The sequence below is a fragment of the Rousettus aegyptiacus genome, unplaced genomic scaffold (assembly GCF_014176215.1).
Source record: "Rousettus aegyptiacus isolate mRouAeg1 unplaced genomic scaffold, mRouAeg1.p scaffold_m13_p_3, whole genome shotgun sequence".
Taxonomy (NCBI): Eukaryota; Metazoa; Chordata; class Mammalia; order Chiroptera; family Pteropodidae; genus Rousettus; species Rousettus aegyptiacus.
Genome location: NW_023416306.1, coordinates 157,705,803 through 157,725,036, shown reverse-complemented (window position 1 = coordinate 157,725,036; position 19,234 = coordinate 157,705,803). Strand labels below are relative to the sequence as shown.

The 19,234-nt window shown below is 34.9% G+C and overlaps 1 protein-coding gene and 1 non-coding gene across 3 annotated transcripts in view; both read left to right on the top strand.

The window, feature by feature from the left end:
- Positions 1-19,234, top strand: part of GTF2A1 (general transcription factor IIA subunit 1) — a 43,887-nt gene that overhangs the window by 2,956 nt on the left and 21,697 nt on the right. For both annotated transcript variants that reach the window (XM_016137515.2, XM_036218239.1), the window contains exons 2-6: positions 1,988-2,089; positions 12,626-12,827; positions 15,220-15,284; positions 17,814-17,889; positions 18,217-18,350. In XM_016137515.2, the coding sequence (XP_015993001.1) occupies positions 1,988-2,089; positions 12,626-12,827; positions 15,220-15,284; positions 17,814-17,889; positions 18,217-18,350 (579 nt within the window). The remainder of the gene's footprint in view (positions 1-1,987; positions 2,090-12,625; positions 12,828-15,219; positions 15,285-17,813; positions 17,890-18,216; positions 18,351-19,234) is intronic.
- On the top strand, positions 14,529-14,672 carry LOC118601162. The gene has a single exon (XR_004950247.1). It is a non-coding gene; the product is annotated as a small nucleolar RNA SNORA79 (small nucleolar RNA).

Here is a 19,234-nt window from a genome sequence, read left to right as displayed (position 1 = left end):
AGCAAGTTAATGGAACAGCAGAAGTGAGAACCCAGATGTATGAATTGTTTTTCTGGTTGTAATGAAAAGGAACAAATCGTTTTTAATATTGTAGGGAGAAACTCATTATTTGTATTTTTGGCTAGGCAGGGACACATTTTCTTAGAGGATTCCCCTGTGATAACAGTATTACTGACAGTGATGCTAATGAAACATTTATTTCTTTTTCAGTTTTGCTTCTGAGAGCAAACCCTTGGTTTTATTGGGTAACCAGCAACATTTAACTTAAGCAAGATATGGAACACAAATAACGACAAAGCATTAAAAAAAGGCTGTTAATCTTAACTCTGTGTGATAATGGATAGGATTTATAATGAGGCAGTTCCAGTTTTATCACTCCGACATGCGAACTTCCTTTCGTCCTGCATATTAAAAATAAGATGTGGGTTGGATAAAATATTCTGTTTCCCATCTTTTGGTTTTTAAAAAAATACAGTAGCCCCACCGCCATCTCTGGTTTTAGTTACGTGTGGTCTACTGAGGTCTGAAACTATTAAATTGAAAATTCCAGAAATAAACAGTTCATAAATTTGAAATCTCCCGCCACTCTGCACTGCTGAGACATGAATAATCCCTTTGTCCAGTATCCGCGCTGTGTACACTCTTTGCCTGTTATGTCAACTGTGATAGTATCAGTGCTTGTGTTCAAGTGACCCTTATTTTACTGATGCCCCAAAGGGCAAGAGTAGTGCTGCTGGCAATTTGGATATGCCAAAAAGAAGCGATAAAGTGCTTCCTTTAAGTGAAAAGGTGAAGTTAATAAGGAAAGAAAAAAAATGGAAAAAAAAAAAATTCCGTGCCAAGGTTGCTGAGATATATGGTAAGAGTGAATCTGAAATTGTGGAGAAAGGAAAAGAAATTCCTGCTAGTTTTGTTCGCTGTCATACCTTAAACTGTAAAAGTTACGGCCACTAAGCGTGATAAATGCTTAGCGAGTATGGAAAAGGCATTAAATTTGTAGGTGGGATTTTTTGGAAAATTTTTCAAAAATTAAATATTTGAGAGAGACACTGAGACCACATTCACACAACTTTTATTCAGTATATTGTAATTGTTTTTTTATTATTAACCTCTTACTGTGCCTAATTTATAAATTAAGCTAATCATTTGGGATTAGTACTAATCAGCTTCAGGCATCCAGTGGGGGTCGTGAAATGTCAGTAGTCCCACTGGGGGGGGGGGGCTGGGGGGGGACTGTGCATTACACTTTTCAAAGTATTTTCATATCTATTCACATTATCCTTTTGGCAACCTTCTAGGAGTCAGCTTCCCCCTACACCCTCAAGTAATACCAACAATAAAAGTAATAATTAAAAACAAACATCAGGGTTTATGATTCCTTTCATAGCACCAGCTGAGCAGTAGTAGGAGAGAAATCGAAGCAAGATCAGTGTGCCTTGTTCTGGAATTTTTAGGCCTCTTATTGTAGGTATGTAAACAGTTCAATAGGATAACAGAGGTAACAGACTGGGTAATGAAAACAAGTTAGGTAATTTTTTAAATTCGAATAGTTACTGGGTTCAGATTATATCCAGATAAATGACTGTAGTACATAAGGTTCCCTAAAGTCTAAGACTTTGTGGCAATATTATGAGATAAAATAGGGATCAGACCATATAAGGAATAATAGGAATCAAACATACTGTTCCGTAAAGGTATTATAAGATCACATTAGGTGTTTTGACTACAACAGGAAATTATAACTGGAAATTGTATGGCCCTTGTATGCATAAGGACCTTATATATGTAAATTGGTTTAAATAGTCTTAAAACTTCTATTAGAATATGCAGTCATCAAATAGTGCAGTCTAAGGCAAATGATGTTTACTAAGATGGCCATATCTTTAAAGTTATATCTATTGAATTTGTTTTGAGTTTGTGAAAATGTGTTACATATTTTAATATGTGAAATATGACATTTTCAACATCTTTTATTTTTCATTTAAAGCCTAAATTATACAGATCTGTGATTGAAGATGTTATTAATGATGTGAGAGACATCTTTCTGGATGATGGAGTGGATGAACAAGTTCTGATGGAACTAAAAACTGTGAGTTCCCCACCTCCCCCCCCCCCCACTTTGTTTTAAACATTCTCTTTAGCCTTAATGTTTCCATGGGAATAACATTTGTCTTTGTTGCAGGAGGCAGTATAGTTAAGTGAACAGTGCTGGTTTTTTGTTTTTTGTTGTTTTTTGTTTTTTCGGAGGGTGCTGGTTTTAAATCCCAACTCTACCCTCAGCCATTCTTCCTCTAAACTTAGGTAAACTACTTATTTCAGTTGCCTTGTATGTAAGCTGGGAATTAGTAGTACTTACCTTGTGGGTTTGTTTTGAGGATTAAATGTAATAACCATATAAAATGCTTAGTGCAGTGCCTGGCAATAGCATTAGCTGTTATTAATGAATAGTTAACATTCTACATTTACAGTCTAATTACTTGACATACCTATAAGTTTTTTTCCTTCCTTTTTTATGGTCTTAGTGTACCTATATTTTAAAATGTGTTTGTTTTAGAGATTGAATAAGTGCTTGGTAAAAAAATTTCAAGTTCTTGAGTCTGATACTTTATATGGACCAAATGTGAGGTTTATCTTGTATATTTTTTTGGGAGCAGGTTTTCTGTCTTTTGGATTTCCTTGGATTTTAGCAGAAATATTTAGATATTTTTATGTAGCATTTGTGTTTTCTTGGTGGTGTAGTGACTCATGAAATTGTAGTATATTTTTGCCTTATTGTTCAGGACAGTGGTTCTTAAAGTATGGTCCATGGAACTCTTGGATTCCCCACAGGCTCTTTTAGATGGTCCATGTGGTCGACCAGATGCCCAAGTTTGAATAATTATAGTTTGTTACATTTTCAGTAAATATCATGTCCCGTGAAAAAAGTGACTAGTTCATCTCTTACCTCGAATGCACAAGAGCTTTTCTGGAGAGCTTTGAGAGCTTTGCTTCCTGTTTTGATGCACCGAATAGTAAAAAGATGTTTACTTAAAGGTTGAGAGGAGATCAGTGTTGATATTAAGAAATGCAGTTGTTTGGTATTCTATAATGAAATGCATTAACATTTGCAATATCTACATAATTTACCAAGCTCATATTTTCCAAATGACTAATGCATGATGTTGTGGAATCCCTTCAAATGAAAGACAAGTTGATTTTAATCTGAGACCATGTTATTGGTATATTGTTTCAGATTCTGCATTGCAACTAACTTTTAAGAAACCATCACTTAAAATACTTTTTCCTTTCCCAACAATTTAGCCGTGGGAAGGCAAATTTTCTTAATATACTTAAACCAAAATGACAGCGTGAATGCAGAAGCAAATACGAGACTCCAGCTATTTTCATTTAGGCCATTTCTCATTAAATTTTATTTGGCACATAGGGTTATTTTCATTAAAAATGTATGCTTAAGTGAAATGATATATGTGTTTACCTTAACAGAAATGTAATGGTTAGTAAAAGTGAAGAGTAGGGATCGAAAAATTTAAGTGAAAGAATGTCAACTCTGAGACGTGAGTTGGAAGAACAATATAAATTGCTCAAACAGCATAAAGTATCTTGGGGAAATGAATAAGAATAGAATAAGCTTATATTGATTTCTTTGTGTAGGTGGAGTGAATATTTTACAATTTATGTTACTTATAATGGTTGTTCTTGTTCTGTTACCTTATGTAGAAGGTACAAAACTTTTAGGTGTTAAAAATCAGTCCCAGAGACTTTAATTTACCCTAGGTCAAACTAGTGGTCAGTCCAAGAGGTTTGTTATCTACTCTTGCTTTTCACAAAGTCTGGGGAATTGATTTTTCTGACTAGTCCCAGTAGAATCAAGGCATTCTCTCCAAAAATGAATGCACTGTCTTTGAGACCAAATAGCTCCACTTGCATTTTTACTACATTTGACTTTTTAAATATACAAAAAAGTATAATATGTAGTATATTACATACAAGTGACATTTATTTATGTTTTATAGGTTATATGTAGGTTTTTTGTTTAATGGTTAGTTTTTAATTAAAAAAGTTGTGCCTAATTTAACTTGGAATCCCCAGCTTCTACCACAGTGCCTGTCGTATGTGGTTGGCATTCAGTAAATATTTAATTTAACTGGTTAATAACAAATGTGACTCCAGAATTTAACCAAACGAAGTATTTTAACATGTTGTTTTTTAAATGGGGCATGCTCATCTATTCTGGGTTGTAACTGGATTAAAAATAAAACTGTTACACTAAAATAAGTTTGTTATTTTAATTCTTTGCACTAAATTTCTTCAGGATCTCAGTAGGATTTCCAGAATGTGCCCTAGTTTTAACATTTGACGACCAGCACTACTAATAAAACTTTCTGTGGTGTTGGAAATATTCTTTATCTGTGCTCTCCAGTATGGTAGGCACATGTGGCTATTTAAGCACCTGAAATATGGTTAGTGGAACTGAAGCGAATTTTTATTATAATTTAAATTGCCATGTGTGGCTAGTGGCTGCTATACTACTGGACTTTGTGGATTAGACATTTTTGTTAATAAAAACTAACATTAATTTTATATTTTATGGTTTCTAAAGGACTTTTTCATTAGCTCTAACCCCCTGTACCCCATTTTTGGCCATTTCGCAAACTATCTAAAGCTTCTGTATGGCTGTGAAGGATACAGTAGTGAATTAGGTTATGAATTAAGATGAGTAATGAGAGTGCATGTAATTTGAAGTTTATCTAGCTGATACAGGAAGGGAGGTGATTAGGTTATCTCTTGAAACATGGGCTTACTTTATTGTATGAACTATGGGAGATAGAAGAAACATAAAGTCTTGATTTTTAGTAAATCTATACTTGAATGTAAACTGTATTTGGATTGGTGAGTGACTATTATACTAGTGGGATGACAGTCTAGATTTCCTCTTTAAAGTGAATGTTTAAATTATCCTGATTTCTAGACTGTCAGTCTGGCCCATATCCAAATAGCAGGTACTATGGGAGATGAAAAAAAAAACCACACAGCCTCTCTTCTCAATAAAACAAAGTGAGAAGAACTGTCTTTTCAGTTGGAGACTAATCCAAAACTCAGCTTATCTGCCTCTAGATCAGGTTTCTTAGCCTTGGCACTACTGATATTTTGGACCTGTTAATTCTTTGCTGTGGAGTGTTGGTCCTATTTATTGTAGGTTATTTGCATAACTAGCCTCTGCCCACTAGGTGCCAGTAGCACCCCTCAATTCTAACAACCAAAAATGTTTCTAGAGGTTGCCAAATGTCTCTGTATGTGTGGGGGGCGGGAGGAGGGGGGTCACAAAACCACCCCTAACTGAGAACCACTATTCTAAATTCACTCTAAATATATATAAGTACTTGGACCATAAGTTGAATAATGATCTATTATTTCACTTCATTTGCTATTGGGGAAACCTTTGTCCCAAACAATTTCTAAAGAGTTCAGAAATGTAGTTCTCGTATGTTTTATCCAGGAGCTAGATGTTTTGTGAAATAAGGAGAATCTTTCAGAATTTCTAGAAATTGGAAAGCAGAAACTTGGACCATAGTTGGGATTAGGGTGAGGCAAGCAAGGTGTTTGCCTCATTCACTCTTCACTCCCAAGGTGTGGCCCTGACTGCATACACTGGAGTGAGACTGCCTGTATTATATCCCAGTTTGTGTGCTATTAGTCGGTGATGTTGGATAAGTTATCTAGCTTCTTGTTCCTTGGGTTCTTTTTCTGCAAAAAGGAGATAATAATGCCATTCCTATCTTATAAAATTGTTTTTCGTGTGTGTGAAAATTGAGTCTGTACATGTAAAGTGTTTATAGAGTGCACTGTATTCTAGTTACCGTGATATGCAGATGCGCATCTGAATAATTTAGAGAACAGAAAATGAATTTTCTTTGTATCTCATTTCAGAGACCTGGCAAAAATTGTTCAAGAAACAATACCTACTGTGTTGGGGGAAAAAAATACTATAAAAATGAGGAAAAGGGGGTTTTCCTATTTTCTAAGCAAAATAAATAACAATTTAGTATTCTTGGTTGTCTGTAGTAGTATTTTATGATTACAGTTGCTTAAACGGTATTACAGTGTTTATTTTAAACAGCTAATATTTAACAAATAGAACATTTTGATAAAAAATGAAATTGAAAACATTCAGCTAATTTGAACTTTACATTATTTGAAATTATAAGCTTAATTTTAAATATTTGTATGGTACTGTTTTTACATTTTTCATATTACCTAGAACAGTATTTGGTGCTTAATAAATATAGATTCTCGGTGGACTATTCTAGTGTCCCTTTTCCTTGCCTCCCCCCAAAGCAGTTGAAAATGTGTGGGGGCATGTTTGCTTATCATAATGACTAGTGGCCACCTTTGACATTTAGTAGGCTAGAGCCAGGAATGCATTTTCTGTAAACTTCCTGTGATACTGTCTTATACAATAAAGGATTGTCTTACCCAAAATGTCAGTAGCATATTCTAGAGAAACTCTATTCTAGAAAACACCAGTTTGTTTTCCCTTACTTTATTTGAATTAATATTAAATGTCTGGTAAATTCTTGGTCATTTTGTTAGCTTGTGAATAAGACATGGTAATCTCTGCCCTGCAGGGGTTCTTTAATAGAGATGGTAGATTTAGTGTGAAAAGTAGAACACTATTTTTAACAATAAGAGATATATCTGGGCTTCTGATCAAAATGGCAGAGTAGGTAAATGCATACTTGCCTCCTCCCATGACTGTATCAAAATTATAACTAAACTATAGAACTGTCATTGAGAATCACCTGAGATCTAGTTACCAGAAGTCTTGTAACTAAGGATATATAGAAAAAACCACATTGAGACTGGTGGGAATGTTGGAGACAAGGAACAGGCTGGTCTCACACCCAAGTGTGGCGGTAAAAATTGGGAAGGGGTATCTTGGATGCAGAGATTCCCCCCTGAAAAGCTAGGGATCCCAGCCCAAGGTTCCAGTGTTGGAAAGAGAAGACCTCACAACTTTTGGATGTGAAAACCAGCAGAGATTGTGGCTGAGTGAGATGGAGAGTAGCTGGAGTCTTAGGCATTCTTCTTAAGGGGCCCACGCACAGACTTATCTGTTGATGGACTTACTTCCTCTGAGCTGCAGTGCTGGGACAGCAGCTCAGAAGGTGCCAGGGACATAGGGAGGAACCGAATTGTCTGGCTTCAGGGCAGGAGTGGGAGGGGCAACTTTCTCCGAGACAGAAGTGCTAGCAGAAGCCATCATTCCTTCGTTTGGCCATCCCACACCCAGCATGGTGATACAGGTAGACATCATGTCTGAGTCTCCATCGACCTGGCTAACACCATCCTCCCCATGTTGGTAATTCCCTGAAACTCTGCTCCACCCAATTTATAGGCCCACCTAAGCTGCTTCCAGTGGCATACAAACGGCCTGTCTTGGCTTATGCCGTGGACTTTCCTAAAATTTCTCTCAAAGGTTCACAAACTTCAAACAAGCATCGTCTGGCCTCAGCATGCCCTGGACCTCTTGCTAAGTCAAGGCGGCTAGAGGCGGCTGACCTCAGTTAACAGTTTAGCCTCTCCCAGGCACCTCCAAGCCAAACACATGTAGCAATCATGTGTAGATCACTTTGTAGCTCACATTAAGTGGCCCTAGACAGGTCACAGGCAGTTGCTGACGTTGGCCTGCAATAGAACCCTTCCCAATAGGCCTTAGAACCAGTTCACCTGGTGGCCAGAATCAGACCATACCAGAGTACCACCCAAATACCTCTACAAACCTCACCCAAAGGGCAAACTTGGCATACCAGCGCCATACTAAAGTGAATCCTACTTCCTAGTGTCACCCCTGTATAACAGCTCCTCTACTGTGGCCATGGCCAGTTCTCATAACCAATTCTCCTGAGGGTTAGCCTCTCCCATTGATGTGCCAACAGCAACCAAGCCTCAACTACAACAGGGGGTCACACAACCCACACGGGCACAGCTGCAGCATCTGGCTCTGGTGACTAGGGAGACTGTGCCACTGGATCCCACAGGACACCTACTACTCAAGGCCACTCTACTAAAACTGAGAGACATAGCAGCAGCCCTACCTAATACACAGAATCAAACACAGGGCAGTAGCCAAAATGAGAAGACAAAGAAACATCCTGAATGGAAGAGCAGAACAAAGTTTCAGAAAAAGAACTAAACAGAATGGAAACAAGCAGTCTATCAGATGCGGCATTCAAAACACTGGTTATAAGGATCCTCAGTCATTTCAGAACTTCAACAAAGAGATAGAAAACGCAAAAATGGAGATAGAAGACATTAAAGAACCAGTCAGAAATGAAGACTATAATAACTAAAATACAGAATACATTAGATGAAATCAACAGTAGATTAGATGAAGCAGTGGATAAAAACAGTGATTTGGAAGAGAATGTAGCAGAAAACACCCAATCAGAACAGCAAGAAAAAAGAATCCAAAAAATGATAGTTTAAGGGGCTTGTGGTACATTAAGTATACCAATATTTGCATCATGGGGTACCAGAAGGAGAAGAGTGAGAGAAAGGAATTGATAACCTATTTGGAGAAATAATGACAGAAAACTTCTTTAATCTGGTGAAGGAGATAGACATACAAGCCCAGGAAGCACAGAGTCCCAAACAAGATGAACTCAAAGAGGCCCTCATTAAGACACTTTACAATTAAAATGCCAAAGTTTAAATCTTAAAAGCAACAAGAGAAAAGCGTTTACCTACAAGGGAGCTCTCATAAGACTGTCAGCTGATTTCTCCACAGAAACTTTACAGACCAGAAGGAATTGGCAGGAAAAATGTGATGAAAAGTGAAGACCTACAACCAAGATTACCAAGCAAAGCTATCGCTTAAAATTGAAGGACAGATAAAGAGCTTCTGAGGCAAGAAAAAGCTGAAAGTAGTTCATCACCACCAAACCATTATTACAAGAAATGGTAGAGAGATTTCTTTAAGAAGAAGAAGAAAAAGATAAAAACACGAATAATAAAATTGTAATAACTACATATCTATCAATCAGTACTTTAAATATAAATGTATTAAGTATGCCAATAAAAAGAGTGGCTGAATGAATAAGAAAACAAGACCCATACATATGCTGCCTGTCAGAGACTTTAGATCGAAAGACACACACAGACAATGTAAAGGAATGGAAGGTATTTCATTAAAATGGAAACAATAGAAACTAGGGTAGCAATACTTAAACTAGATAAAATAGGCTTTAAAACAAAGGCTATAATGAAAGACAAGGACCCAGAAATCCCACTTCTGGGTATTTGAATAAACCCAAACTACTACTTTGAAAGGACTTGTGCATACATATGTTCACTGCAGCGTTCCTGACAGTAGCCAAGATATGGAGGCAACCTGGGTGTCTACCAATGTATGAATGAATATATATATGATGGAATATTACTTAGTCGTAAAAGAAAATGAAATCTTGCCATGTGCAACATGGATGGACATAGAGGGTATATTGTGCTGAGTAGAGTAAGTCAGACAATGATATTCCACATGATTTCACTTACATGTGGAATCTAAAGAACAAAATAAAACAAACTCATAGAACCTTTTGATGGTTGCCAGATGGGAGGGGTTTGAGAGGATGGGTGGAAGTACAAATTGGTAGGACAAAATAGTCATGGGGATGTAAAGTACAGTATAGGGAATATAGTCAATGATATCGTAATAACTATGTATATAGTGCCAGGTGGGTACTAGACTAAGGGGGATCACTTCATAAATTATATAAATGTCTAACCTCTGTGTTGTACACCTGAAACTAATATAATATTGCATGGTAACAGTAATTGAAAAGTAAAAAGTTAATAAAAATACCTTACACATATAAAGTTAGATTTAGTGAATATTAAACTTAAAACAATTAAGATATACAGGCAGTGAGGTATTTCTTTGAGGCTGTGTAACTGACATTTGCACTCTTTTGGGAATTAGGTTCAGACGAGTTATGTATGCTATATTCAGGGAACTGCAAGTAGTTAGGCATTATTAGAAGACAGTAAGTTATAGTAGCAGTTGGAGAGGTAATCTGTACTCCATTAAGGAGCTTAATCTTTAGAGTGAGAAGAATTTTCTGGGTTGATGGTTAAAATGCAGATTTTTAGACTTGTGTTTCACAGAGTCTGACTTGATAGGGTACAGTCTGACACTTTATTTGATGCATTTATAAGAAAAATTCTAATTGACTTTTAACTGCCTATTAAAGGGTTACAGTCCACAGTTTGAAAGCATTGGTTTAGACTTTAAAGCAAAGGTACTTTAGAGTGTATCAGAATAACCTGGGCAGATTCTTAAAACAGATTTCTGGCTTCACCTCCAGAGCTGCTGATTCAGTAGTTCTGGGGTGGTGCCTGAGAATTAGTATGCCTAACAAGTGATGTTGATGCTGTTGGCCCCAGAACTGCATTGAAGGACCACTTATAGAGGATAGATTAGAAGGACAAGCTTCCATGAGAATGATTTTTGTCAAACTTGTTCAGTTCTCAATGCAACTAATAGTGTCCAGCATATAGGAGATACTCTCAATATATTATTTGTAGAATGTATGACAACGTGAGGAGCTCAGCGAGCTCAGTTGTTGCTCTTTGCAGTAGTACTGGTAGGCGAAAAGGACTTGAACCAGGGCCACAATAGTAGGGATAGATTAGAACAGTGCTTCAAAAAAGGGAAATCGACAATAATGGTGGGATTTTGGGGTGAAGTGTGATTCTTAGGTCATTGACTTGGGAGTTTAGGTGAGTAGCAGTATTCAGTTAGCAGTACATAACACACACCCATTTAATATTTGCTATTACTGTGGAAGCTTCATTGAAATTATAGGTCATATTACAGTGGGTTGACCAGTTGGTGGTAATAAAACTGACATTAAATCTAGAAAATTTTGGCTTAAAAACTATTACTTAAAACATTAATAAAACAAATTACTCACTTTGATTTTTGGCTCACAAGAAGCGAGGTTTTATTTTGTTTTGGAACAGGGAAAAGAGTGATAGCAAACTGAGAGTGCTACTATATGCTACATTAGTCAGAATGTGTTTTATTGAACACATAAATGCCTTTTTGGTACTGTGTGCTATGCTAGGTGCCCACTTTACAGAAATGAATGAGGCACAACTTGGGCTCTCATAAAGTAGTCCTGCTGTTTTTAGTCTGGAATTATAGAGATTTAGAGTAATTGGAAGTGAATTTAGAAGTATAATCTAATTCAGTTTGTTCCCTTTTCACATGAGAACATGACAAAGACAAATGATTTGTCTACAAAACTGTTTAGTGGTCAAACCCACTAACTGGTTTCTGACTTCTAGTGTAATTCTCTATTACACAATTAGTATCACCACCACCATAATTACATAACTAACATTTATTGATCACTGACTTTATGCTAGACAGTGATAAATGTTTTACATAGGTATCTTGTTTAGTCTTCACAACAGCCTATGAGATAGATGTTGTTATTGTCTCTGTAAGAGCAGTCACCAGGCAAGGCTAACTACTAAGTGTGCTATGCTAAGGGAATGGTGGTTCTGGGAAATTGACCTTTAGTTTACTTTTTTATTAAGCTTTTAGAGATGTGCTGGAATTGTTATTAGCATGTAGCTACAAATCTAGAATTTCTAGAACAGTTGGAAGTAATAAGAGATTATAAAAATTTCTGTAAGTATGGCAAAGGAGCTTCTTGAAAGATCTGATAGAAGCCTCAGGTGCTTTAGGCAGTATCCCAGGATTAAATCCCAGGGGAGACAATGAATAAGTATAGATCCTTGTGTACAGAATAATAGAATTAAGCTTCATTTACATATTGAAAGAGCAGTTTGTGACTTTCTTGGGCAATTTTTAAATAAGGTTTGAGGTTCTCCTGGTAAAGAAGAAATGTGTTAGAAGGATGGAATAGTTGCTAATATTTTCTTTTGCCCACTTTTTTTTTTTTTCCATGTCACAGAGAGCGTTTTAGGGTGGGATGAGGAAATAGAAGTGGCTAAGCAGAAACAGATTGTCAATCCTTGCTTTAATGGATGAGGGAGGGGAATTTCAAGAAGTGGAGGGTCGAGATTACTTCTATAAAAGTATTAGGTATTTTTGTTTCTTTTTTCTTTTGTAGGATTGGATGGATCGAAAGTTGGGCTTTTCTAACTTGAGGATTGCCTTTAAGTTTCTTGTTGAGAGCAAGAAAAGATAAATTTATGTTTTGTATGTTTAAAAGTTAGAAAACATTGTATTAAGGAACATTTCCATAAAAATAATAATAGATTTGATATTAAAAAGAATTACCTTTGATTACAAAAATTTGCTTATATGAAACTGTGGTAACTAAGGAATTACCATAAGAAATTTCATTGAAGATAAAAAAAGAAACAAAAATTTTCAGCACTCTAAGGTAGAAAAAGTGAGGTTCAATACTTTAAAAACTAGTTTTTATTATTGCATACCCTTGTGTAAGATTTAGAGATTCGTTGATTTTGTGGTTTTATCAGTTTTGAAAATGAATTTTATAAACAGTAATAAATATGTTTTTGTCCATATGTCAGGAGTTATTATTGTTCCTGACTTTCACTTAGAAATTTTTAACTTTCTTTGCCTTAGTTATGGGAGAATAAACTAATGCAGTCTAGGGCAGTAGATGGATTTCATTCAGAAGAGCAGCAGCTTTTATTGCAAGTTCAGCAGCATCCAACTCAGCAGCAGCAGCATCACCACCACCACCACCATCAGCAAGCTCAGCCACAGCAGACAGTACCTCAGCAAGCACAGACCCAGCAGGTTCTTATTCCTGCGTCACAGCAAGGTAGGACTGGCTATGTTTTTTTACTTACAACTTGGAAATGAAATTTGTCATTTTCAAAAAAGATATACTCTGGGTTTCTCCTTTCTTACGATTGAAGAGGGTATATGTGTGTGTGTGTTTACATATAAATTTGTGTAAAATGGGAATCCAATTTGCATAGTAATGATAAACAAGTAGTTCACTAATTGAAAGCCTAAGATGATATTCAAATAAGTTTATTGATGCTTTCTTCTGAGAAGGCTATGTAATAGTGGATTTCCTGAAATAAGTTTGATGTATAAAGGTTTATTGACTAAGCGTTTCATTCTATATGGTAAAATCATCTGCATTCTTTATGAAACTGATTTTTTCTTTCAAAGACATTTGAGTTTAGTTGTTATAAATCTTAAATACCAGAGGATTTTTGTAACTATGATGACACAAAATTTCAATTTCTTAGTAATTTATGTAAGTCTAAATTGAATTAAATTTCTTTTAAGTGAAGATTGGCTATATACCATATCTTAATTTATGTTCCTTGGTTTAAAGATAAGAAAAAACAAGTATTTAAAGACTGTGTCCAGATTGTTTTGTATTATGCAAGTCATTTCATGGTTTTTTGTTTCATTGAAGCCTTACAAAGGCCTTGTGAAATAGCTTTTAACATTTCACAGCTGAGGAATATCTGGGTCCTGAAAAGGCTAAGAAGCTTTATTCTTTCCATATAGTAAGAGTTTTCTGTTATAACAAACATCTGCAGTCTTAACTTTCTGCAGTTTCAGTTACTTGTGGTCAGCTGTGGTCTGAAAATATTAAATGAAAAATTGCAGAAGTAAATAGTTCATAAGTTTTAAGTTGTTTGTCGATCTGAGTAGTGTGATGAAATCTTGTGCTGCCTTGCTCCATCCCTTTGTCCAGTTATCCATGTTCTATATTCTACCTGCTCATTCATCTCTTAGTAGCCCTCTAGTTACCAGAGGGATTGTTGTGGAATCTCAGTACTTGTATTCAAGTAACTCTTGTTTTACTTAGAACTGGCCCCAAATACCAAGAATAGTGAGGCTGGCAATTTGGATATGCCAAGAGAAGCTGTCAAGTGCTTTCTTTAAGTGAAAAGGTGGAAGTTCTCTACGTAATAAAGAACAAAAATCATATGCTGAGGTTGCTAAGATCTATGCTTCTAACAAATCTTCTTCCTACAAAATTGTGAAGAAGGAAAAATTTGTGTTAGTTTGCTGAGAGAAGGAGACCACATTCACATAACTTTTATTACAGTATATTGTTATAATTCTTCTATTATTGTTGTTAATCTCTTACTATGCCTAATTTATAAGTTAATATTTATCATAGGTATGTATGTATGGTATTTGGTGCCATCTATGGTTTTAGACATCCATTGGGGATCTTGGAAAGTATGCCCTATAAATAAGGGGATAGCTATTCATATACTACTATATCCAGTTATAAAATATCCTGGCTATTTGAGTTTTGTAAATCTTGTTATTGGAAAGGAGAATGAAGGGAAATGAAAAATTTATTATAAGGTATCTGTTTAATTACTTGTTTGCTTCCTTCGAGAGTCTGTATAGGACTTAAAATTGATGATGATGCACAATAGAAATGTCTATTTGGGTTATTTTGCTATTTGTATCAAATAGGACTTTCTATGTCTACTTTTAGTCTATACCTTGCATCAAATAATTCTGTCCTTTTAATGAGTTTTGATGACTGTTCCTCCTATTGCCTTTAGGCCTGGCTCTAGGATTTTAGGTCATCATAAATTAAAATTTGATTTTCTTCACTCAGAGAATATTAGGATAATGGGATTATCTGTTTATTCTCTGAAATTTGCGGAATCAAACACTTAGTTCCTTTTAAGCTTAAGTAATGTTGCGATTTTCGAATTGTATTTTTAGAAAAGTTAATGGAAATAAGATTCTGACAACTGTTACATTGAGAGGAAAGGGCTATGTAGAGTAAAAAAAAACTAGTTCTAACTTCTACTAGGTTAATATCTCATTTCAGCAGCAACATATGTCAATAAAATCATTAACGCTGTGATTTAGACAAGATTAACTTATGTTAAAAAATTTCCATTTTAAGAATGCACAGAAATGTATATATGTTTAGGTGATAGGTGTCTCACTACTGTGTATTCTCAGGTTGTCTTGAGTTCTTAGGTATTGTTACTCAAATCTTTTTTTAATTGATGTTTTCCAGTATAAGGTGGGTATTATTACAGCTGTTATTTACTGTAGAAATTTGTAACATTCTGAGATATCAAATGATTGAGTGCAATTGAATGCAGAAAATGTGGAAAGCATGCAAAAACTTTTCAACATTGTCTAGCGTTCTATGATTATGAACTAGCCTCATGATTCCTTGTTTATGTGTGTGCTTGTGTTTTTAATAGCTGCAGCACCACAAGTTATTGTTCCTGATTCTAAGCTGATTCAGCATATGAATGCATCAAACATGGTAAGAGTCAGAACGTAGCACTTTGTTTGGTTCTACTTACTTTAACCCAAATTGTGATTATATTATGCCTAAGTATGTTGTATATTAACAAAATTTATTTAAAGCTTGAGCAAAATGGCTCTTTTATTTGGTTTCATAAATATTGGATTTAGCAGCAAAATCGAAAGTTTAGGTCCATACTTAGACATTGAGGTTCATAAAATCATGTAATTTTCTGTTGAAAATAGTAAAAGGAAGATGCATTGTGGGAGCTATTTTATCCCCTGCTATTTTAGTAGAATAGGTTTAGGGAACTTACCAAATATTATTATGCCAAGTGTAGTTCTGTTTCAGAAGATCCATTATCTGCAAGAGGTCAGGAATGCTAAGAATTATAAACTTAAATTTTTTTAGGTAGTTCAGGATAGGTTTTAAGGTCAGTTATTTAAAAAATTTTGCTATGTTAACCACAGCATAGCCTTGTAAGTTTTATTACAATATAAATTGCTACTTTAAAATGCATTTTAACTGGTTGCATTTATTATACATTAGACTTTTGATATTTCTAAGGCATGTCCACTGAACTTCATAGGTTGTCAAGTTTTCAGATTTCACTTAGGGTATATAATATTTACCATCAAGTGTAATGTATTATAACAGAGTTGAAAGAACTCCTTCTCATCCTTAGAAAAGTTTTACCTATATCTTTAAAGTTTTTTTTTTTTTTTTAATAAAACAATAGTTTCTAGCACTTTCTCATAAATGGCTTTTGTTCTGTTTAAAGTATGTAGACTGTTGATGGTGTCTCAGCTCTGACATTTCATTCTTAAATTTGGGCTAAATTTTTAAAAAGAGCCCTTAGCTTAGTGCTAACAATGAGACTTTTTTTCAGATAGTTTTTTTTTTTTTAATGAAAAAGCAGTATTTTAAAAAATCACTTCTTTTTGGTGAATGGTGAGTAGTGAACCTCAAATCTCATTTGTGATTTATAAGCCAGGTAGGAAGCAGATAGATTGCTACAATCAGTTCTTATGCATGAAAGTCACAGTATTCTGTGCCTAGTATTTCTCTCAATTTTTATTAAAAATGGAAATTCATTTCAAGTCTAGGGCCCCAGATTTCTTTTTAACCTTTACCCTTAAAAATAAAAGTCTTACTATAGGGTATATGTTACAGTTGGTACTATTCAGACTGTTTCCTAGAGAATAACTTCTGTCATTTGATAACAGTTAGTTTGGTAAAATCACTTATAGTAGGTTCATCTTATTTCGAAGAATTTTTGGTGTATGAGAGAGAATTTTGAATTAAAATTGTATTTAAAAAGACCGGGGCAAAATCAGTGGGTCATCTCTTACCGATTTGTTATGTCTCCTTGATTCTTAAGAGTATGCGCATTTAACACATCATAGGTTAAAAATTCAATCAATAAAATATTAATATTTTCAGTATTATCTCCATGTATTTTACATGTTCGGAAACATAATGAGTATAGGCTCTTTACACAAAAGGTTGAGTTTTTATTGTGTTATTCCTGATTTAAACATCTGTTTAAAACTTTTTAAACATCTCTATGCTTTAGAAATGAACATGAGTAAAAATTATGTAATTTTATAAGGACGTGCAATAGTGATACTAGGTAGAAGGCTCTTCCAAACCAGTCTTGCAAGTTCCCTTTATGAAATCTTTTCTCTAATGCATTGTTTATGTTAGGGCTATTTCATAAAATACAAGAAGAAATTTTCACTAGACATTAATAGAAAATGGTTTGTGTGTGCTATATCACTCACTAAATATATTTATTAATAGTTATTTGAATGTGCAGAGTTGTGCAGGTGATTATTGTCATGCGCTACATAGAAACTGTCAGTTTGCTTGTAAAGGGACATATATTAATCTTATAAAATGAGTTATAAGCAATTAGTATTTCTAAATAATATTCCATTTTAAAATGTAGAAATTAAAGTTTGTGACTTTTCTTAAGCTTTTAAGATATTAGCGTATTAATAAAACTGTTAATATGTTTTCACCAAGATATAATGTCAGTATTGTTACTTTATGATATCTTAGAATTGCCAGATATATTCTAAGGACAGTCTTCTGTTACAAGGTTTTCTATAGAGACCTTTGATTCTAGTGTAAGTTAAAATATTAAAATTTCTAAAATGAAAATAGTACACTTGCCTCAAGTATGTTGACAATACAATAAGGAAAACAGTAGGAAAGAAAATAATGGAATGGATATTTCATATATTGTACAGCATTATTAAGTGGGTGAGATTTCCTTAGAACACAGTCTGTGGGGGCAAGGGTAGGGAAGAGAAGCCAATTATATTATTCTACTTAATTGCTCGAAATAATAAGGTAGGTCATTTAGGATAGGTGGTCTTTGTTGTACCATTTTATAAATGGAATTTAGTCGTACTTTTAGAACTTTTCATTTTAGTGTATGCTAAACAAGAAACTTCAAATACTGTTAAAATATGTCAGAAATAGACTGATAGGCATGTATGTAGTTTTGATTTTCTTTTCTTTTTCTTTTTTTTTTTCCAGAGTGCTGCTGCTACAGCTGCTACCTTGGCACTCCCAGCAGGTGTGACTCCTGTTCAACAGATATTAACAAATTCAGGTAATTGGAAACAGTGGGCCCATTTCATATATAATTCAGAAAACTATCATCTAGCCTTTCTTTGTCTTCATTGGAAGGCAGAAAATCTTAATATTTCTATTAACATTTGGCTTAGGTTATTAAAATAAGATTGTTTGAAGGCTATAGAACATTAAACTGTAATCATTGCTGAGGATGCAACTGAGAAGGTGAGAATTGCACTTGAACTTTCGATTTCTTGTTTGATAATTTCTAGGGCCTTTAATGATTCGATGTTCAGTATGAATTCATTTATTTTGAGGTGTTAACTGCTAAAATGATAACTTGGAATGCATACTTTTGCTTTAGGTCAGCTTCTTCAAGTGGTCAGAGCAGCCAATGGTGCTCAGTATATCTTTCAGCCTCAGCAGTCAGTGGTTCTACAGCAGCAGGTTATACCACAAATGCAGCCTGGTGGAGTACAGGCTCCTGTTATACAACAGGTAAAAGAATCTTAAATTATGATCATCATGGCATTCTTTTTCTTCTTATGTATATATTCTCTGGTGGTTCTCTTCCCTTTTCTCATGGCTTTATCTGTGCAAAGTGTTAAACTCTTCTCTGGTGCTTCACCCTGTCATTCTAAATTCTCCTTGTATACTTTACAGTTTAATTTATAGTCAGTGTGTTTGAGACTAAATTCTTTTCTCTACTCATCCTTTATCATCCCTCTGACCGTATCTATCAGTGGCACCACTCTCCATCCAGCCTTCTAAGCTAGTTATTTGGCATTCATCCAAGCCTTTATTGTGTGGCTACATATCAGGGTTTTTTGCAAGAGACTGGGAATTTAGGAGTGAACAAAGCAGGCATGAATTAGTTTCATGATGCTTATGTATTTTCTGGTAGGGGATGTGTGGAATCCTCCATTCCCTGTAACCTCTGATATCCAAAGTATCATGAACTCCTACCAATTATTAATAGTTTCTTTTTTCAGACTACAGTTTTAATATGTTTTTAGTCCCTTAATGTGTTTTAAACTAGTTTTCTCAGACTCTTGTCATTTACTTAGTTCATGCTTTCATAATTTCTTAAAGTACTATGATATCTTCCTCATCAATTTCCCTGCCTCTAGTCTGACTGCTACTATACATTTGTAGTCATTGTTCTAAAAATCTTAAACTCTTTTAATGACTTCCTATTGCCTATTGGAAAAAGTTGAAACTCCTCAGCATGGTTTGTAAGATATTTTTTTGGATTTTTTTTTTTGTGGCGGGGAGGCAGGGGACAGGGAAGAGATCTCTTCAGGTTTACTTTTTGCCATACTTTCAGTTATCTGCTCCAGCTGCTGTTTAGATCAGAGTTAACAAATCACGTACTTGTGTAT